Here is a 23669-nt window from a genome sequence, read left to right on the forward strand (position 1 = left end):
CAAAAATGTAGCCACATCTTAGCAGCATGAACAAAAAAAATCATGATTATTTCGTGAAAAGAGAATTTGTGAGGAACTTCCTTACGTGTCACACTATAGGTACGAAAAGATGTACCCATTTGGACAAAAACGCAAACAGTGATGACATTTATGTAGATGAAGAAATTATGAAGATTTGGCACTGAATGTTCACTTATCATCCTCCTAATTTTTTTGTGGCGAATCACCGCACTCTTTGGTGGGGAGTAGAGTTGCAGAACGATTATGTAGTTATAGCTCCAAAAAAAAATGACCCTATTAAGTCAACTTTCTTTTCTCCCCTATCATAAAAGTGGATCGGAGTGTGTGCTGGTTTCTGGTTTCATGGCCTTAGGCCTTACCTGTGTTAACCGCGCGCGCAGTATTGCCGTGTCATTGTCAGCCGCTCTGATATCCAGGAATGCGACTCCATCGTGCAGTGCAGATAGTTCGGCTGCAGTTGGTTCTAACACGCAACCTTCTATGCCAGTGAGGGATCGAGCTTCGCTGCCTGGGTGAGTTTCCAACCACGCCGACCATGGTCCGGCGCTGCCCATTACTGTGACCTGGGAAAGTAAGGAAAAACAGTTTAATTTAACCTTGCCAATGTAAAGATTCAATAGTGCTGAAATGCGATTCAAGGATGAACAAGGAATTTCCACAACGACGGTCCTGTGCTATCCGTAAACTTATCCCGATCGTCGGTCCACCGAGTAAAGGGCCTACTTCACTGCGTTTTCTGGCGCCTAGTCTGCAATTGAGAGCCTCTGCCCCAACAGCCATTAGTTCTACGAACTATGTGCCTCTTCCACTACCACTTAAGCCCTTGTTGCCACTTTTTTAACCGACTTCAACACAAGGTATAATTTTTTTTTGGCGTGTCATAATAAACTGCTACTCTTCTCAAATCTCACCTCATAGTGCAGTCCACATAACGCGTCCACTGACAACCAGGCCAGGCCAGCGACCGGGTTAGCTGTGACCGGCTGGCGGGCGTCAGTTCGTCGCAGCAGCGCCGGGCCAGAGCCCGCGGCGTCTGGTAACGGCCGCGACATTAATCTGCCTCGAAGGACTGGAGGACCTGTAATAAAAGAGAAAACACCTTTATGACGTCCTAAAGAAAGATATTAGAAGACTGAAAGGGATAACCATCCGATGAGGAGGTCATCTGGCGAACGCGAACGTGGTGATTATAGGACAAATATTTTATTTAGACTCTCGTACCTATATTAGGGAGCTTTGTGCTCCCTAAGTGGAGAATAAATGAACTGATAATGAAGTCCCAAATTATTATATTGACATGACAAATCCCAATGATGAAATCTAAGTCAGTGTTGTTTATATCCTTAGCCTATGATTTTCTTGAGAAACACATTCATAAAGGCAGTCCAATCCAAATAATGATTGTTTGCCTTCACAAGAACCTAGCCTCAACCTTTTTCTAAAATAGCTTTTGAGAAAATATAATTTTTGTTTTCTATTGCTTCTCAAGTGTCACTTACCAAGGTCAGCACCAATGTGCACTGCCAACTGGTCATCATACAAAGGAGGGAAGATCCTCGCACTGGGTCTGGCCAACACTCCGATATGCGTGTCCAGTATCTCAACCTGAGAGTGACGCTTCCCCTGTTCCTCCACCAGCGTTATCTTCGGATCAGTTATCCCCATGTTGTCCACCTGCAATTAATAGTAATTAACAACTCATTAACGCGACACTGATACCACCTTATCAGAGAGGTCACTGAACTATAATTGGCAGCTCATTTCATATCGTGTAAGGAATACTTTTTTCCACTGAATAGCTTTATCGTAACTATTTAAAGTAATAAGTTATTTTTAAAAGGAAAAATATGATTACTTACTAATTAAGGTAAGATAATGAGCTGAAACTGAAAAGTAAAGTACTTCTACTAATAGTATTGGTAGAATTAAAATAGAGATAAAGGTGTAAATTCGGGCAAAAAACTTTGAAATGTGTGTAGTGGACGAGATGGATAAAATCATTTTCAGTTAGGAGAAGACGCCATTGGACTTTGGACCCAATGACAGCACAAAACTTTGGTCTGAGGCTAGTAAATAAATAAAACAATAGGTAGGTACCTGTATATCATAGACAAGCGAGCCCTCTTTGTCGATGTAAAGCAAAGCCAGTCCTTCAGGCGCCGGCGACGCGGGTGGTCTCTCCGCTACCAACGATGCGTGGAACACCTCACACGCGGCTCTCTGCCTCACGCTGCCACTGATCCTCCGGTCCGGGTTCCCGATAGACTCCACAGTTAGGAGCAGACGCCCTCGGGCCAAGGACCTCAGCTCGGCAGCTGACACTGGGGTTGACACTTCGAGGATGTTCATCTCATAACTGGGCTTCGGGACTTTTTGCACCTGAAAATTTACCAATCATAGTTATTAATTCAGAACTGTGCGGCAGGCAAACATACAAATAAAACTTTTTTAGACTTTAAACCTTGGGGGAGGCCTTTGTCAAGCAGTGGACGTCATTTGGCTGAAACGAACGATCGAACGAACGAGACTTTAAAGTACGATTTTGTAAATTTAATTTTATAAATAACTTACATCATTAATAATCGTTTGATTTTTGTCAGGTAGCGTAAGCAGCACCCTGACAGCTTGATCTCTAGAGGCTGGGGTGAACACTCCATTGTAGAGCAAAGCCAGATGCAAGCTTGGCGCCGCACCGGCCGCTCCCGTCACCACCGCGGTTCCTCCCCACCATCCTTCGTCTTGACCCAAGGTCCTGTAGTCGTCGCAAGGACCATTGCCAATCGTAGCCGGTGGATGCTCAGGCTCTAGCAAAGACGTAAACATCTCCGACGACAATGCAGGATACCTAAAATGATTGCACAAACTCCAATAAAATTCCATCATCGAGGAAACTTTAAGGCAATAAACAACCAGCGCTTTATACTACAGAAAGATTCCTAGATCCTTAATTTAATTCCAACGAAGCCTGTACATTAATCAACGGACTCAATGCAATTTACCGTGTGTCGTCACTCAGCATGAATATTCAATTATAGAGCGGCAACTTTACTATAGCTAAGACTTAATTTAAAAGCATCCAATCACGGTTCAAATAACTTTTGGATAAAAGGGATTGTCTAAACGGTTGCAATGTGAGAAAAGAATGACTCATAACGTTCTGACTTGTCGGTATTTTCCTAGATTGATTACTAAGGAAGTCGAGGGACTTTCCGTCAGTAATCACACGGCTAATTTAATTTGCAATCTGTGCTGAACAATACGACTTCTATATCTTGGAATCGTTCAAGGGTAAATCAGCGCATCGCACATTTGTAAGGCAGACAGACGGATAGCTGCTATAAAACCGTCGTCATGATACATAGTTCCGCTATAAAATTGCTATGAAGTTTATCAAGCGTGCCGTACCTACCTATTGATTCGACCGCTCAGAGCGCTGTCCATAGTGTTGTTCCGTTCGTCGCCCCACACTAAGGCCACATACAATGATCCTTCTCTCAATAATCGTTTGTATTCTCGAGGTACTCGACGCCAAACTCCGCATAGCTGGAATAAATCAAAGGGTTATAGAATTGACTTTTAGTGCAAATCTAAGTCAGTATTGAACAGGATTCTAAAAGGAATAATGTATTTCAATAATACAAATATCATCATCATTTGTCACTCAGCTATCTGTCCTTATTAATAATTTACTTTCAAGAAATATTTCATATACGGATATTCGCCTAATAACCATGTAGAGTTCACTAACCAGTGAACTCTGCATGGTTATTATTCCACATAACCATGTGGAACTCCCTTGAAGCGAGACTAAAGTGAACCCACTATTCGACGATCGTTAAACTCTAGAAGAACTCACTTTATCAGTTTTATCTTCATACGTAGCATGAATTCCCGGGGCTTTCTTCAGCGGGTGCTCAAGAAGCAATCGTCCTCCTCGATCCAAGAACAGCAGTGCCCGAGGTGGCACAGCCATCGTTGGGCCCAGGAGCACGGACCAGTAGAGGTGTCGCCGCTTGAAAGTGAACCTGGCAGTGGCTACGCCAGCTGCCACAGGAACTCCTGTCATGTCATCCCGTCGTATGCAGAGGGGGGATCTACCAGTGAGCAGTGCCCCGAAATCTGGAAACCATAAATGGGAGAGCTATCAGTTTGAAGCAAAAGAAGGAATAAGACTAGTTGAGTTAATTCATTAAAAATTAGACACAACTCTATCTCATTAGTCATGTACTTGAATCTAGTACGAGTAGTTACATACAAAGTGTGTTATTGGTACTTACGTTTCATGCTAAGTTCATCATCGTCCGTAGCTATCACCACCGTTGGACTGTCCTCTTGAATGATATCGGGTGCTGAAACAATACAAATTAATTTATTATTTTATGATATCAACACGCAAGGCAACTTTGTAGTTACTTCGTGATTTATTGTGGTAGTGTTGGAGCCAAACAGCGAGAATGTAGTTACAAAGATATTTCGTGGTTATTTTGAATTTAGGTTTATTTACCGTAATTAAGTCAAATTAATGTCACCTTTCATTTAATGCTACATTGTCTGGTGATGAAATTATCATAATATAACCATTTAAATAAACCTCAACTCAAGAACTTGCATTATTACGTGATTTATGTTGAGTCAAGAATTAAGTTGTTTGTCTTCAACAAATAATATAACTAATTGTCTGCACACTTGACAAGCATGATTAATAGAACTAGTGCTTTGTTGCTTGAATAAAGATGTCGAATGATTAGAAAACCAAGTTCCATAAATGCATTACGACTTTATCTGAAATGCGATTTCGCACTTTCTCCATTGAACATGAGTAGCTCGTAAAAACATGTCGTTCAATCAATTAATTGCGAATGACGTTCGTTGCTTCTGGATTCCTAGTGCGCTTACGAGGCGAGCTTTCGCGTGTTCTTATTGTTGGGGCATAAGGACGAGAATTAGACGATAAGGGATATCCAAGATCGGAGTTGACCACACCGGCCGATCGGTTCGCAAGACCTCCCCGACCCTTCTATTCGGCTTGATTGGATCAAATGTTATTCAATCGTAACAGGACCGGCGGCGTCTAGACGGCGACGGCAGAATTTGCGCTTTGCATAGCTTTCTTGTTTGGTCTGCTCCGTACAGAAATAGAGGGAGCACTGACATTTCGCGCGACACTTTGATTGTACCCGATTTGTAGACACATCGTTAAACGCTCGTAAACCCTAATGAATCCCGGTATCAATTTTATTAAATTTCCGCAATTGAATAACAGCGACATAAACACGGAGTTCTTTTATGGAATTTGCATGTAAGTTATTTAAACTAATTGTTACATGGTCGAGTTAATTACTACCTAATGGCATTCTTATTCAAATGTCTACATAAAATAGCCCTAAGTAGGTAAACACTGAATGCCATAAATAATACGGCTAGGTATACCTAGTTAGCACACCCTATAAATTTATGTTATCTGATTATTCGTAGGCATAGGAATGAGTTGATAAACAAGCTCGCGGTAATTCTAGTAAACAGCGTGATGAGCGCCTGTTTACAGGTTAGATATATCCGAAGGCAGATTGTGATCTGCTACAGTCCGGCGCCAACATTCATATTTCACTCTGTAAATTCATTTAATAAGCGAGACAGACCTAATTTATTGGCAAATGGCGCCAATGTGGCGATGATTTGATCTAGGAAACTTGAAATAACAACAAAGAGTAGGATGAGCAAACGAATTGGTATGAGAGGGGCAGTGCGGGCAGAGAAAACACGACTTCGGCTAAGTAGGCATCTTTATTGTATGCCATTCCCAACAAATCTCTGGAACATTGTCAGAGCCCTATTTTAGAATTAATCGTGCGTTTTATGTTTGCTATTTTCTCCGACGCAATATTTTGTGCGATCATCGTATACATTTCAAAATTTATAAATATGTTTGGCGAGTTATTTTCGAATGCTATTCGTCAGTGTAGAAAAGGAATGGGTTCTATAGATCACTTTGAATTTATTTTTCAATAGCATTGCTCAGGCCAGTGGAATGCCCACCCTAAATAGAGCGAAGGCGGTGCTAGCGGCGCCGAGGCACCTTTGACTTGAGCTCGGTGATCGACACGCGCTCGCGCAACTTTGTACGTGTGTCTGTGTCCGTAGTGCTGTAGATCTAGACTTATCAGAATTCAGATTATCTAGATATTTAATTATTTTATCATCTGCAACCGCATGCAATAAATTCTCGTCAGGCTCTACAACTCTACAGCACCGATGAGGTCCGATGCCACCATAAATAGGTATCAGTCTAAAACATAGCAATTAAATATCTTGAAAACATCTCGGAATTAACGATAGAATCTCGAAGATTTCTCAAGAACATAAGATTGCCTTATCCGTATTTACAAAACGCGCACACGCAGCGCTCACGCAATCCGTCAACGGCGCCCCATCGGCCGGTGCCACTCATTAATGTCATTTAGCAAACTCTGAAAGCCTCGAGAGCGAAGACGTGATAAGACTGCGGTCGGCTCACTCACTCATTCCTAGTCGCCTCGCGACGCCTTTTCGCCTGTAGACGCGTTTTCCTACCTAGTGATGTAACTCAGGCGCCGCTCAGACGAACCGACAGTTGCCATGAACGGGCTGCTATGAAATTTAACTGCGACTGTGTCCTGTGTAGGTTCAATACGGAACAGTACGGGGCCTTGATTAAATTCAAATACAAATTTGCATTTGTAAACAGGCCTTGAAAGACAACTTTACATGTCTGATAATACCAATCTTAATTCAACCACCACTTATGGTAGTTGACAACCTATGAGGCTGCTTTTGTATTCAGTAGTACCTTCTATTTTTCAGAAAGTTAATTTCAATAATTGCTAGACTGTTTTAAGTATTAAAATGAAGATTATAGGATAGGATAAAGAATTCTTGTCTCTATGTTTATAAATTCATTTTATTTATGGAAGAATCAACAACGCCGCCGTTGTGGTTGAGATAGAGAGCCCGATTTCAAGCTATCAAGCAAACAGAAGGTGAACAATATTTTGTAAACCATAAGAGCACATTATCCTGATTAAAGTTAATATACGCCACTCTTGTAGCGGAGTTTTGGGCTGACACTGTGTAGGTTTGTTGTCGACACGATAAGAAGAAGAAAGTTAATATGGCCACCTCTTAGATGACTTATTGATCCGAATATCCATGTGATAATTATGACTAATATCCGTTATATTATTTTATCATGTATAATATTCCTGTTAACGCTATTAGTGTAATGGAACCGAGCACCGCCAAGTTTAGAACAGTTGTTAGCATAGCGAGTTTAGTGCGCGGCGCGACAGTTAACGGTCCCAGATCATAGTGTCATAGACAATCGCTGAATACGAGAATGGGCTTATACAGGGTGACAGGGACGTTGAAAAGGGTTAAGAGATCATTAGCAATAATTATGATCAGTGAAAATTAAAAAAAAATACAGAAAATAATAAATTATTTTTACTTAGGAGTTAGGACCTTTACCTCTAAGATTATGTAAGTTTTGGCCAAGTGCTTTTTTGAAAATTATCACAATTTGTCAAGCTTTCAGAAAAGTTTCAATTCAATGTTTAGGGTGTAGTAGGGTAGGTAGGGTAGGTAGGGTAGGTAGGTGTAGGGTAGTAAAAAAATCTAAGAACCGTCACAACTCGATAACCATGCCGTTTTGACCCCTGGTTCACTGGAATCAATTTGTTACTGACCTCTAGTATAACCCTTTCGACGAATAGGCCAAGTATCCCTGTCACCCTGTATTTAGTATGTATGTAAAAGTTTGCAATGTCTTGTGCAACGAATTCTCAAAGGATCGGCCTTTGAACGTGTCTGCTCATGCAACAAAGACAGTATTTATTGAACTTATGCTTCAATACTCAGTGACATTTGATTTCTAAGTATCATGTAGGTATAGGAATTTATTACGTGATTCCTCGAACTGAGTAAGGAGAAGAAATATACAACAATATTGTAAAGAATGACAATTTCTTGAAAATCAGAAGAGTATATTTCCAAGACATTAATCCTAAGGCACTAATAGCAGTCCAAATGTCCTAAAGAGAGAATTTATTCAATAAAGAATTATTCATTGTCACAATACCCAGACATAATTCCTCATAGAAACGCCTCGTACATTATGACCAAATCGTTCCAATATTAGAAGTGCATGAGCTTCATTGCGCAATCAATCGACGCAGAATATACGAGTCCTAAAGACAACTCGGTATTTTAGTACTTCCTATGCAAGCGCTCGCATATTTATGAGACGTTTCAGAGGATTAGATAAATGATATGAACACTTGCATACATAATGTTCCGATATTCATTTATATGTTTCTTATTTTATTACACTGATAATTTTATGACCCTTCAGTTCGAAAATATTTGTTAGCCAGATTATGAATAGAAAGCAAGGCCGTTCTATGTCGAGAGCATATCGTAAAAACCAGTACTTCTACATCTCAATCTTAATAGATATCTCAATCTTTAGCAAAGTATCCATCGATCTCCATAATGTAGAGCTAAATGAGTAGTAAAGCTTACGAAACCATTTGGAAACAACATTGTAAACTATAACAACGATAAAGTGCGCTAGCCTAATCATGGCAAGACGTTAAAAAGCACTCAGCTGAGAATGCTTTACCACATCTATCAAGTTGTAATCCACTCGAAAAAATACGTTTGTTAAACAAAAATGTGTTTCTACGCTTTATTTACTACGCGACTACAATGAAGTAATGCAACGCCTTGACCTCGCGCGCTGAAAAATGTGTGTTCCAATCTGTAGGCGGTTTTCTAAACTTGTGACAGACGTGACGGAAGCGCGTCTGCACTGGCAAAAAATAAATGAAGTGCAGAATGTCTACTTCGTACAATGGGAGGATTTCAGATACAAATTAAGAATTATTATGATTATTAATTAAGATGGATATAAAAAAGCTGATACTTGCGGCTTCCTTTATTTACAATTTTAAATACGTGATAACTCTATCAAATTCCCTTATTACGTGACTTCTCCAAGCTATACTTCTTATTCATTCTTATAATAAGTTTAGTTTGACAAAGTAAGTAATAGACAGTTTTGTGCACTTTTAGGAAAAATGCATCAAATCAAAGATTACAAATTATTTGAAAATAAGTTTGTCATAAATACTTCTTAACGCATTTTTTCGTTTTACATTCCTAGTAGAGCTCTTTAATATTACAATTCCGATGATTATATAAAATTACGCATTTAGATCTACAGCCTCTGTGTCCATTGTCACAGTTAGATCACAGGAACGTTACCTGTCACCAGTTGTGAACTTGTAACCATGCCAGATTACTTTTCTCTAATAAAACGAAACGAACAAGCTTTGTTCATCGATCATGCTGTTATATTCGCGGCTAGAAGACGAATGGCGCTCTTAGTCATCAACAGATGCTAATATACGAGCTAGAATAGTGTGGGTTTATGTGTGTACGCACTGAAAGAACATCGAATCGAATGCGATTGCGATCTGAAATCGATTGATAGCAGAATCGACTTTAGGGGTCGAGATTTTTTTTTATTAACTTTCCACACTGAAATAAACAACAGAGCTTTTCTTTTTTGTTGCTATAAAAAATAGAGAAAAAGAAGCGGAGAACCTTTTACAATATTTTAAAACAAATAGGTAAATGTATTTTGTTAAATTACTAAAAAAAACTATTCACATAAAAGCTCAAAGAAAAATAATTAAATCAATCACTCCGATCGATTCAGGAAAAATAAACCTTTCTTATTTATTTTTTTGTTAATAAGCTGCATAGTAAGTTATTAAAATCGATTAAAAACTTGTTTATTTTTCTGTATCCGTTTTGCCCACTTGCGTCTGTAAGTGGGCAAAACAGATAGAGCTAGGCGCCACCATAACATACCTATAACACGTGACTCTACATCGGAGCGTAGGTATTGCTAAAATAACATCAATTAAAGGAAATCTATGCCAAGTCTTTACTTTTAGCATAGTAGAAGTGTTATCTTTGAGCAATCAATATTACAATCTTTGCGTCAAGAGCCCGACCCAATTAACTATTAACCTACATGCTGGTCACACAAACTCGTAGATAACCGATATCTACCTATTGTTTTACTACGTGTCATTTTCTTATCGGCATTATACAAAACTTGTAAGTAGTCGTATAATTGCTTGAATGAAACATTATAAATCATTCCGTGAAAAATATTGCATTAAAATCACCTCACGTGAGTCACACTTTTGACGTAAGTAGACGTACACGAGTAAAGTACAGTCGCTGGCAGATCGTTGTAAAATATACCCAATTTCATTGACACAAATCTCAGTTTCCACAATCTCTATGGAGAACTTTAAGTTTTTTTTAAGTAACAAAAACATTTGGAAAGGTTAACGACAAAGATGCGTCGAACGGGCGCGGCGCCGCGCTTCGGGCCGGCCCTCATTGCGAATTCCCGCGACAGCGCTCAGCTTGTTCTTAGTCGGCTCTGCGCTAATTTATAGGTTATATTCGTAATGATTGTGGCAAAGAATGTTTATGGCACAAGGCGCGGTCTTATTGTTGTCGATAGGCACGCCGAACCGCTGCGCCGATCGTGCCCGCACACACGCCCGCATAACTGTCGCCCTCCGAGAATGCAACGAGCGTTGGCTTCGATTCAACGTCCATTTCCATAAAATATAATTTCAATTCGATGCATCCCGATGTGAATGTTTCATCACGACCGTACATACGCATTATGTACTCGATTGCGAAAGTTATTGCCGTATGACGTAAATGGCTCGATATAGAAATGGAGAAATAAAAATTTGTTCTCTCCCACGCTCCGTCCACGTATAATGCCAAAAATTGAGATTTTCAAGCCACCGAAATGGATATAGGTAATTGTACAAGTGAGAATCGGTGTGTTTACGCCCGTGGAGTCCATGTATGGTCGTGGAGAACGAGGCATTGTACCGCCCGCGGTATTTCTGCGGCGGCCTATGCACCGCCGTTTATGGACAACCGTTTATCCAAAAAAGTAGAACAACAAACCACGTCCGCGCTGTTTACACGCGCGCAACACCCGCCGCATTGTCCTGCGCGGCGGCTGCGGTGAAACGCCGCGATTTGCATTTACGCCTACAGCCCGCCACCCGTCGCCCGCGGCCGCCTTATACCTCGCATTTCTCTTTTAACTAACCACCCATGCACATAAACGCGTATAATTCCAACAAATTACGACCAATTATCTAGTACACATTTGTGTTTACCTGTACTCGACTTTATCTCATCTCAATAAGTAGCTTTCTACCGACAAAATTACCGCGTAATATGTTTTGGTATCATCAAGGAGGGGATAATTGTATCCGTTTCTCCAGAAGTTATCAGTTGAAACAAAGAGGGCTTCACGGTTTTAAAAATGGTCGTTTCTTATTGCGCATCAATAACTTCCTGCACGTGTTAATCGCTCATTAGCGGACGGCATGAGATAATAAGGTGTAAACAAATATTCCAAACAGACACCTCTTAGGTTTTCTCCGTCACGTTGGGAGTGGCTAACCGCGCAGGCATGAAATTGTATTTGCTCTTTTAGCCGAGCAAACATCGTGATGGGTCGGGTAACCTGAGAGCCGGCATGCGCCTTTATTTACGGTTATGTCTTTAAATTTATTTCTAAGTCAATATGTAATTGGTATCCATAATCACGCTTAAAAGTTTTGGTGGTAATTTCCTTGCGTTGCGTTGTTGCGGTATATTTCAGTTAATGAACACGTATCCTCCATTTTATAAAACGCATGACGCACAGGCCTCCTTTTAAGCAAAAGATGACTATCAGCAAACGCTGAACAAAAAGCTGAAAGATCACCAACGTAGTGCGAATCAATTGATCTACAAGACGCCCAATGATGTGAACTTTAACAAATATGAACCACTTTCGAGAGACGCGATAACTACTAACCCAAATTATAATTGAAATATGTATTGTGAAATTTTCTTTTACGTTTCGTTGAGGCATAAATCTATATTCTCGTGCGCACATTATGATGAGTGCCGACTGGCCTCGTTGATGGAATTTAATTCAAAGTGGACGAACGTTGCCGATTGGCGAACGAGCGAATGACTAGATACCTAATGGTGATGCTCAAATTCGGAGGTAAAAAGTAATTTAAAAGTCTGATAGGTAGAGTGAACATAAAGTTTGCATTGTTAAATTAAGCTTATCTAATTAATAGTGCCTATTAGTTAACATTATTATCAACTGTTTTCAGTTTCAGAGCAATTCGATTGAAATAAACACTTGCGTCATTTTTAAAGTTTTTTATAGGTACCTACATCAAAATTTGTAAAGTCTATTACTTTCAGTAAGTTAAGTTTTTTTTTTTCAATTTTAGTTTTGAGAGCCTATTCATACATACTTAATGTAAGTACGTAGCCTCCTTTTAATTTCTCGAGCACCCGAATCAGAATCTTGAAAGAGTCTACGCGGTCAGACTACGTGCCTCAGTCTGTCTACCCGACATATCACGAGATTCATCGAATTGCGAGGCCTCCACGCGCCCCGCTCTGAATAAACAAGCGTACAACTATACAGTGAATTACTAATTACCCACACAATAACACCGGCTGTTTACCCGCTGTGAAATTCGCGCAAATAGGTCAAATGTATGTCGGATTCGGCATGCTCGTTGCGCCGCTACGGCTCTCGTGAATAATGTGCTTGGAATTTCTGAATATTTCACAGAAATGAGAGGTAAATAGTACCTACTTGATATGGTTCACAACATTTTCCTTGACGATAATATGGAAAAATCTGAGTGATAGTTGAAACTGTATCTGTTTTGAGACCAATTTAATATAGCAACATTAATTCACACGGTTTATTTGTTGTAGAGATCAATTTAATAGGTGTAGCAACATTAATTTGCCAGGGTTTATTCGTCGACAGTTGTCTCAGTCTCCATCAATTACGATTCAAACGACTAGTTTTACGAGCAAAAGTATGGCAAGAATTTAAAGGCATGTAGATCTTGATTTACACAATGATCACGAGCGGTTACCCGACTGACATACTGCATATTTAACGAGGGAACGCGTAATTAAATTAAAGTAATCAACAAATAAATTAGCAGTTCAAAAAGACAATTTATCATAGCATTGACAATTAACATTACATACTTAAATTAATAATCTTCCTTAGACATTTTAAATATCGCTAACTAGTCCTAAACTAATAAGGAGTAAGCTTCTTTTAATTTGGTTTAACATTAAATGTTTATTATTTGTTACTTTAACGGCAATGAAAATACAATGTGTATTTTGAACATGTCTACCTCAGTTCCTAGGACAACCCGCTGACAGACATAGTAGAAGCATAACTTACTTAGGCTGAGTTGCACCATCTTTCACTTTAACAGTAACTATAACAATCGGTGCTTTTTGTATGGAGTTTGACAGATTTTTGACGTTTGTTAAAGTTAAAGTAAAATGGTGCAACTCAGCCTTAGTAGGTAGTTGAGATACGGAATACCTAAAGTGACGCATCAAAACCCCTTTTTTAGACCAGCAATCTAGTTATAAATTCTTATTCCAATGAATTCGTCGATAATGTTTCTACGAATTAATTCGATGTTTTTACACGTTGTTTTTTATCTTAATGACATTTGTGCATTTATTAATTATCGAATTGAAGAAACGATTTAGAGGAATTTAAATTGATAATGCAGTTAGCAAAATTGTGGTTTAATTGACTAAAGGTGTTTAATGGCTAACCTGTCAGATGCGACCGCAGACTAAAAAGAGGCAATGGCCACCCGTGATGTCAGGCATCCGTCTTCATTAGTGGGAATTTTAGTGTTCGGCACAAATTATAATGTCGGCCATATTCAGCCCTAATTAGCAGTGTATGGTCACGAACCCACCAAATTGATAACCTGCGCTAACGGTTCAATTAAAAATTTAAATTACAATAAATATTTTACTTACGTGTTCGATAACTACGAGTATGAACTTCCACTTCGTTCAGTAATAAAATTGCGCCATTTCATTTGTTTTTATTTAGCGCTCGGAGTCATGAAAATGTTGAGAAAAATAAAAGACAAACGCGAATAGAAAAAAGTTTCTATGCGGCCAGTATTCGCGGAAAAAAGTAGTTTTGTTTTTTTATTTCAGTAAAGCTTCATGGTAAATAGTTACTAAAATAAAATAAAATTGATAAGGTGCAGGAATTTGTTAGGTAATTTATAGTTCCGATTAATATTAATTAGCACATTGCGCAACATTTAATTCATTAATCATTCAATTCAGCGCACGCAATCTAACGAAATAAATTAAATTAAACGTGATCCAGGCATTTTATTTCATAATTGCTGTCAATTAAACAATCTACTTGACTAAACAATGTTTTTGGTCCTAACCTTTATATGTCAGTAGATGGAATTTACAATGCCCATAAAACTCGTGTTTGGCCCAATAAACATTACTCACGTGCCTAAGAGATATTCACCAGAAACGATAGCCAAAAGAAGAGTAACCAAAGGTCGTGTTATGACACTAGTCACAGTACAACATTTAAATATGTAAGTAGTCAACAGCTCATAAGAATATTTTTATAACTACATGACACTACAGTTTACCTTCATGGGCCATTCCCAAAACTAAGTAAACAAGTAATTAAATTTAGTCCGATGTGCCTAATTAAGCACGAATTTGAGCCTCTGTGTGTGAGAAAAGAAAAATACATACAAAACATAATAAAACATAATAAAATACCTACCTGCTCCGAAAATATAACCCTTAAAAGTAGATTTAAAAACAGATTTCTCAAATAAAAAATGTTTTAGCCAAACAATATTGTTATCTGTAATAAACTTACGAACGAGTTGATCAAGCAATGATGCATCATTCTATTATGACAACAGTGGAATATTTTAGGCATCCATCATTCACAGAAACGTACTCGAGTTCATTCAGTGCACGAAAATAACTTGTTTTAATTTTGAATGATTTTCAGATACCTTGTTTTCATTCATTCCGACACTCATTGCATTCCCTACGCGTATATAAATGTCTGAGAAAAATTAAATTCGCGGTTACTAAGTACTGTTAACAGCACATCAGACTATATTTTTTGTTGGAAAGTAGCACTTAGTACGACTACATAAGACGCCCCAGTTTTTACCTGGATGTCCGCACCTACGTGGGCCCTGTCACATAGTGCTTGCGGTTCATTGCGAAACGTGTTGCACGTCATGGACGCACTTATTGAGCTTTAATTATTTCGATAACTCGATTAGATAGAGGATGACATCACAAGATGTCAAACAATCGTAGAACTAACGGACACTAGTTACTTACAGACTATCGGCCTATCTGGTAATCTGTATCAGAGAGCGATATCGAAAGATTTTGTCACTGATATTATTATCCTTATCTCAAATGATGTCATGGCATTTGTACCTAAGGTTAAGGCTTTCGACACAATAAACAATTGATTGCCTATCAGCATGAAAAAAACATTGTGATATCGATTCTGCAGATATGAGCTTTTACACGCCAGTTGTACGATTTGTCAGTTTATAATAAGTTTTTGAGGTTTATTTTCAGGCCTAGATTGATTTAAACTGCTGTCAGAAAACTCGGTAATGATGAAAAATTGAAAAAAAAGTCAATCTAAGAATATTTATAGAGCAGGATGAACTCTATTTTATTTAAATTGAAAATTCCGGTTAAATTTTTGGTCTAGAAAAGGCATTTTCCGAAATAAACTCTGCTTGTAGAGTCGTTTATTTATTGTTATACAAAGATGATGAGTGTTTCATCACAACCTTATTTATATAAATCTTCTTGCAACAGTGTCAGTCAACATGCCACAATATCACTCTCAGCATTATCTGTGTGGTCATCTCTGTGTTTTGTGTGACAGCTATCTCTACATAGAGATAATGACAGCTAAACAGTGTACTCCACAAAACGATATCAAAACATCGGTTCTCTTGATCTTTCTCACTATCATTATCGTACGATTAGAAGTGCTGAATATCGTCAAATAGGTAGAAGGACCTTACATATGCCATCCCTATTTTGAAAAATGTATAAAATGTTTCAGAAGGGTTATGATCTCCGTGATAAAATCTTTTCGATGATTTTAGGCGACAAATATATGGGCTTATCGCGTAAAATCGATAAAAGTTTATAGTAGAGGCAATTAATATCGAAAAATATGTTTCTACAATAGACACTCCCAATTCGATACAGGCCATAGACTAAATTTTTCATCATTGTCTTCAAAACGTGACAGCACCCAATCGTCGAACACTCGATCATGATCTTGACACTGCGATACACGGCGAGATTAGATCGTGCTCTGTTTCCACAATGGCGGTGAATGGTCCGCTTTGTACGGAAGTAGCATATGGCGCCCGCGCCGGCGCCGCCGCGGCCATGAAAACGCGGGTCAAAGTTCCCGCACCGTGACCTCCATGCTAATACGTGCTACTATTCCTAGATGCGGTGGGAACCACTGGGTTACGCGGAACGTCAGCTGGATAGGTGATCTGTCAATCTGACTTTCTAGGGATGTTGTTACGCAGAAATACTTGACTGGCAACGACTCATTGTCCGTATAAACAGGGTGTTGACTGTTGATTTCTTCTTACTTGAGTTTCAAATGTTTAGCATGAAGAAAAATTGAAAACTCTGCGTGAAGTTTGCAAAACGATAGAATTACCTGTTTTATTACTTGAATGGAAAAGTGAATAGGTACTTAGTATCAATTTAAATGAAATACACCTTATTGATTGATAAATATTTCGTAGGTACGTAAATAACTATGCATTTCGTACTGTTACATCCCTCTGATGTACATAAAACCCCTGATGCCCAGAAAATCCTGCGGCATCAGCATTTTTGCCCGAGTTGGCTCGCCCGCTTCACGGGCTCGCCAGTTCTTCGCTACCACTCGTGCGTGACGGCTGCCTCTTTCAAATCCAATCATTGTATTTTATTTTAGCCAGAATAATTAGCCTTTTTTAAAAAGACTCTATCAAAGCCCGGCCTAACATTGGTGGCAGCTCAAGGGATTTATAAAATCCTCGGTACCGCGTCCGAAGTATAGTATAGTGAACAAACAGTGTGTGTGCAAGTGATCCAAGTTCGAACTCAGAATCTCACCGTATCTCACTGTATCTCGCCGTATCTCACCGTTTCTCGTCGCATCACACTGCATCATCGCTGTACCTCTTCGTGTCCCGCTACATTTCACCGTGTCCCACTGTGTCCCGCTGTATCTGCTGTGTCCCACTGTTCCCGCTGTGTCCCGCAACCGTCGTCGAACTCATCATCATCGCTGGCCCTGAAAGAAAATACTTACCATCTCCACTGCATCCTGAAGAAGAATCTCATCGCTGTATCCTGCTCCGCCGTATCCCGATTTGCCGCAACCTGAAATAAATATCATCCTAACTCAAGACAATCAACGCGTAACACCGCGCCTGAGACGCCCTTATCGCTCCGGAATGCAGCCGCTTCCCGTCGTCGCGCTCACGTTCGCCGTCTACGCAACATTGTAGTGAGTCTGGCCTTTGTTCTTTGTACCTTATCTAATATTCAATTGATTCAATTCTTTGTGTGGCGTTGTGACCAATTTTATCGTGTATTCCTTTTGTAATCATTTACGGTTTAAGAAGTTTAACTTTACATCAATTCAAAATGTCAAAATCAGAGTTCAGAGTACCCAAGGACGTGCTCCCCGTACCGGTAGACGTGGACTTGCCAATGTCGGAGGACGATAGAGCCACAAGCCCAGTAGCGGACGTCCAAAGGGAAAAAAGGGGCAGAAAACCTGCTCCCTCAACTATTGCAATGAATTTAGACCTCAGTATCCTCCTAAAATTCATAAAGCCATACGATGGCAGTAGAGAAACCTTAAACTCTTTTATCATAAACTGCAACAACGCCTACAACTTAGCCACGGAAACCCAAAAACATATAGTCTTTAAATACATATTATGCCAACTTCAAGGGAAAGCGGAAGTCGCGTGCTCCATAAAAGAATTCACCAATTGGGAACAATTGAAGGAATTCTTGAAAACTCAATTCAGTGAGCGTAAACATTATGCGCACCTGCTAATGGACCTCCAAGAGAGTAAGCAGGGCGGTAATGAAAACGTCAGCCAGTACGCGCTCCGAGTCGAGACATGCCTGTCCCAACTCCTGACGGAGATATCGTTGTCACAAACTAAAATCAAAGAAATTCCCGGTAGGACAGCCGCAATGGAGGATCTCGCTCTCCACCATTTCTTAATGGGATTACATCCCCGTATCTCCAATATAGTGAGATGTCGCTCACCATCAACCCTCAACGAAGCCGTAAACCTCGCCGTATCCGAAGAACGGATACAACAGACTCTATACAAAAAACCTGTTCCGGACCAAAGACCCAACAACAACAACAATAATCGATTCACGAAACCCCGTCAGAATTTCAACAACCAACAACAAAGTTCTCAATCTCAATCTCAACCTCAACCTTCGGGTTCCAACTCCACTGTCGTATGTCGATACTGCAAAGCCCCAGGGCACACTATCGACGTCTGTCGAAAACGAGAATACAATAACAGAATGAGGGGTCAAAGGCCTCCATTCAACACCCCAAATCCTCAGTTCCGTAGGGTCAACTTCAACCAGGACCAACAGGAGGACGACGAGGGTCATGACGAAGTTGACTTCAATCCCTCAGAAAATTTAAACGAGTAGTGGACTCCCGGCGGTGTCCCGCGAGTCCAAAACGCAAACCAACTCTGATTCCAAATGAAAAGACACCCACTGTATCCACTGCATCCACTGTATCCTCTGTATCCACCGTATCCACTGTATCCGCCAAACCAAAGGCGACCGCTGTATCCACTGCATCCACTGTATCCACTGTATCCGCCGAACCAAAGGCGACCGCTGTATCCACTGTATCCGCCAAACCAAAGGCGACCACTGTATCCACTGCATCCACTGTATCCACTGCATCCTCTGTATCCACTGCATCCACTGTATCCGCCAAACCAAAGGCGACCACTGTATCCACTGCATCCACTGTATCCGCCAAACCAAAGGCGACCACCGTATCCACTGCATCAAAGTCAACCACCGTATCCTCTGTATCCGCTGAATCAAAGTCAACCACTGTATCAAATGCAAAATCCACTACGCCCAAGCGCAGGCCTTCCCTGACGACTCCGCTAACTGAAAAAAACACACAAATTTACGAAATATCATTTGATCCCTCAATCAAATCGTTACCACATGTTGTAATCAACACAGCCGCTTCTGAAATGCCACTGTCGCTTTTAATTGACACAGGTTCTTCAATAAGCCTACTCAAAAAGTCGTGTATCAAACCTCAAACTCCGCTGAACGAGGAAAAGCTCAAACTTAAGGGCTTTAACTCTGCTGACGAATCCGTCCCAACGTTGGGCTCACTTAATTTGGCGTTATACTTAAAAGATAAACCCAAAGTTTCCATCAAACACAAATTCCACGTAGTGGGAGACATTGATTTCCCCTACGACGGCATCGTGGGTAACGACCTCCTTAACCAATTCAATGGCAGCATCGACTTCACGCGCGAAGCCCTGAAGCTTGGAAAACATATCCTGAAGTTATTCTTTACGGATCCTTATTACACCGTTCCAGCACGCTCAGAGAAAGTAATAGAGTGTTCAGTTTCTAATCCTGACCTTAAAGAAGGTGTCATTCTAGATCAGCATATATCCCAGAACCTACTAATATCAAACTGCTTAGTAAAAGTCAAGGAAAATGATAAAATTAACATAACAGTCGCCAATACTTCAGAACAGCCAATAAATATCAAAACAAATCTCAATCTTCACCTGGAACCTCTTCATACCTCTGCGTATCCTGTCCATACTAGTAGACAAACGACATCCAAACGAACTGAAGAAGTTATAAATTCACTCAGAGCAAATCACTTGAACCAAGAAGAGAGAGATGCTCTTATAGATCTCTGCTCCCAATACTCAGATATATTCCACTTGCCAGGCGATCAATTAACTTTCACCACTGCTCTCGACCACAAAATCAAAACTACAGTCGACGAACCCGTTCACACCAAATCCTACAGATTCCCAGAATGCCATAAGCAGGAGGTAGAATCGCAAATCAACCAAATGCTTGACCAAAACATTATCGAGCCCTCTTCATCGCCGTGGAGCTCTCCCATATGGATAGTTCCCAAAAAACTAGATTCCCAAGGAAGACGAAAATGGAGAGTTGTCATCGACTATAGGAAGTTGAACAACATCACAATAGGCGAAACCTATCCAATTCCCCAAATCCATGAAATCCTCGACCAGCTAGGCAAGAGCAAATACTTCAGCACTCTGGATCTTACCTCGGGCTTCCATCAAATTCTCGTATCTCCTGAAGACGCACCCAAAACCGCGTTCTCCGTCCCTCAGGGACATTTCCAATTCAATAGGATGCCATTTGGGCTTAAAAATGCGCCATCCACCTTCCAAAAACTCATGAACAACTGCCTTTCTGGCCTTCAGGGTACACGATGCTTCGTCTACTTAGACGATATCGTCGTGTACTCACCTGACCTATTTTCCCAAATCGACAACCTCAAAATCGTCTTCAACAGAATCCGTAGTTTCAATTTAAAACTCCAGCCGGACAAGTGTGAGTTCCTCCGGAAGGAAGTGGCTTACCTTGGCCATATCATCAGTGAAAATGGCGTTAAGCCTAACCCCGACAAGACCAACGCTGTAACAGAATTTCCAGTACCCCAATCTCCAAAAGACGTGAAATCTTTCCTGGGTTTAGTTTCCTATTATAGGAGATTCATATCAGATTTCTCAAAACTAGCTAAACCCTTAACTTCCCTCCTTAAAAAGGACACGCCTTTTAATTGGCAAAACGAGCAACAACTCGCATTCGAATCCCTAAAAAACAAACTTGTCTCAGCCCCGATTTTAGCTTATCCAGACTTTACACAACCCTTCCTTCTGACTTGCGACGCTTCCAACTATGCGATATCCGCAATATTATCCCAAGGTCCCGTGGGACGAGACCGTCCCATTGCATACGCATCTCGCACTCTCAATAAGGCGGAATGCAATTACAGTGTAACTGAAAAGGAATGCCTAGCAATCCTGTTCGGCACTAAAACGTTCCGACCTTACCTCTATGGAACCCGTTTCACAATCATCACAGACCACAAACCCCTTCAATGGCTTTTTAATTGCAAGGACCCCGGGTCTCGCTTAGTCCGGTGGCGCCTAAAACTGGAAGAGTTCGAGTATAATATCCAATATAAAAAAGGCAAAGTAAACGCCAATGCTGACGCATTATCTCGACATCCTGTAAATCCAATAATTCCTACCGACTCTCCACCGCAATTAGAAGCTCCAAATCAACTTGATCCTGTCCAATCCGCTGATAACGGAAATAATGACTTACCTTTTAGTCCGCTCACGCTGGATGACCTAAATATTCAGCTCCCGCATACTTCTGAAAATGATAGTGACAGTATACCTAACATTGACCTATTAGATGATGATCGTGAAATCACATTCCCATCCAGTCCTGAAGAAACTAACCCGACTCAATCCCCTGAACCTGCAATTCCTACTACAACTACTCCTGATCCTACACCTTCTACAAGTAAAAACATTCCCGCTGAATCCAATCTTGAAATGCAAGAAAACTTACCTCCTCAGCCACTCCTAGATGCTCCCGATCCATCACCTGGAAATCAAGATACCTTACCTCAGCTCCTCCCAACGCCTGACTCTCCCCTGCAAGATCCTGAAACACTTAACCTAAGTCCCAACTTACCTTCAAGTCCAGAACACGTAGCCCTCGGTGATGATTACTCCAAATTCCTGAAAGAAATCAATAATAAAAACAGAAATTATAACACAAAGGTGTTAGAACATAATCAATCCCTATTGAAATCTCATGCCAAAATCCTACTAGTCCCTACGTCCATCGATTTAGACGAATCGAATGCCTATATCTCCGAAATTCTTGAACAAGCTACAGACCCCAAAGAAATACTGTATTCAGAAAAACAACTATACTCATTCGAAAGAATCCCTGACATTAATAATAAATCAATTTATCTCATCTATCCGAAAGTAAACCACTTTGACGAGTGTACTTACCCAGAAATATTCCAAACATTGAAAACTGTAAGAAACCACTTATTAGAATCAACAGATGACGTAATCGAAATCGCATTACCCGACTTTAAAAATCCATTCCAAAAACATTCTTTTGCTAAAATTTACAACATCATTGTCTACCTTTTCCACGACACTAATATTACAGTAAATATCTACCACAACAATATAATTCATCCAAGCCTTAGTGAAATAAAGAAAATTCTAAGAGAAAATCACGACCTCCCGATTGCTGGCCATTTGGGTTGCAATCGAATGCTAAGCCGAATCCAAGAACGCTATTACTGGAAAGGAATGAAAAGCGACGTAGAATCATACATTAAAAACTGCACTTCCTGTCAGGAAAACAAGGCCCTAAGACGAACAAACAAGGCGCCCATGCAAATAACCACCACTTCTACTAGCCCTTTTCAAAGAATAGCCCTGGACATTGTAGGTCCACTTCCCGAATCAGGTCCCGCAAAACTTAAATATATACTAACAATACAGGATGATCTAACCAAATTCTCAGTAGCTTATCCTTTACGTAGTGTCTCTTCCGAAGAAACAACCGACTGTCTGGTCCATTTCATTTCCCTATTCGGCATCCCAGTTTCAATTCTCACTGATCAAGGCACAAACTTTACCGCTGACCTCTTTAAAAAGACCTGTTCTTTCCTCAAAATAAAACAAATATGGTCCACTCCGTATCATCCACAAACTCAAGGAGCTCTGGAAAGAAGTCATTCGACGCTTAAAGAATATCTGAAGTCTTACGTTAACGAGAACCAAGATGATTGGCCCCGTTACGTTTACACGGCTATCCTAGCTTACAATTCTGCTGTTCATAGTACCACGAACTTTACCCCTTACGAACTACTGTTTGGGCACAAGGCCTTTATTCCCGATTCCATTTACAGTCAAGACCTCACTACTTATCCCGACTACGTCCGGATGCTCCAACACCGACTTAAATTATCCTGGGAACGGGCTGTTGAAAACATCGAAAAATCCAAAGAAAGATCCAAAGGCTACTACGATAGCAGGACTCGTCCCGTTAAATACAAAGTGGGAGACTTTGTATATTTGAAAAATCATGTAAGACTGCGTAAAGCACTTTCACCTATATGGAAAGGTCCATACAAGGTTATTGCTGTTCATAACAACAATACCCTCACTCTTTTAATCAATAGACGTCACGTCAAACATCACTGCGACGAGGTGAAATTAGCTGGCGTCTTTCCTAGTTCTCCTTAGTTAAGTAATATAGGTTAGTTATCACTAGACGTTAGAACTTACTTTTAATTTGTTTATTTTCAGCGTGTCGGCTACGGCTACGCCAAGTTTCATAACACCAATACCCACAAGTTCGGGCATCTATTTTGATTATATTGGAAAAGCCAAAATCATTAGTGGAAATTTAAGGATACTGATTCCATTAGACATTTCATATATAAGGCCGCATATACAAAATATTAA

General features: G+C 40.2%; 1 protein-coding gene across 1 annotated transcript in view; it reads right to left on the minus strand.

Moving 5' to 3' along the window:
• Positions 1–23669, minus strand: part of LOC135075147 (dorsal-ventral patterning protein Sog) — a 110966-nt gene that overhangs the window by 6834 nt on the left and 80463 nt on the right. The window contains exons 4-11 of the mRNA XM_063969499.1: positions 4299–4370; positions 3878–4140; positions 3431–3564; positions 2593–2866; positions 2119–2400; positions 1521–1695; positions 933–1099; positions 381–584 (exon numbers count right to left, since the gene is read on the minus strand). Of these exons, the coding sequence (XP_063825569.1) occupies positions 381–584; positions 933–1099; positions 1521–1695; positions 2119–2400; positions 2593–2866; positions 3431–3564; positions 3878–4140; positions 4299–4370 (1571 nt within the window). The remainder of the gene's footprint in view (positions 1–380; positions 585–932; positions 1100–1520; positions 1696–2118; positions 2401–2592; positions 2867–3430; positions 3565–3877; positions 4141–4298; positions 4371–23669) is intronic.

Source organism: Ostrinia nubilalis, chromosome 10 (genome assembly GCF_963855985.1).
Source record: "Ostrinia nubilalis chromosome 10, ilOstNubi1.1, whole genome shotgun sequence".
Classification (NCBI taxonomy): domain Eukaryota; kingdom Metazoa; phylum Arthropoda; class Insecta; order Lepidoptera; family Crambidae; genus Ostrinia; species Ostrinia nubilalis.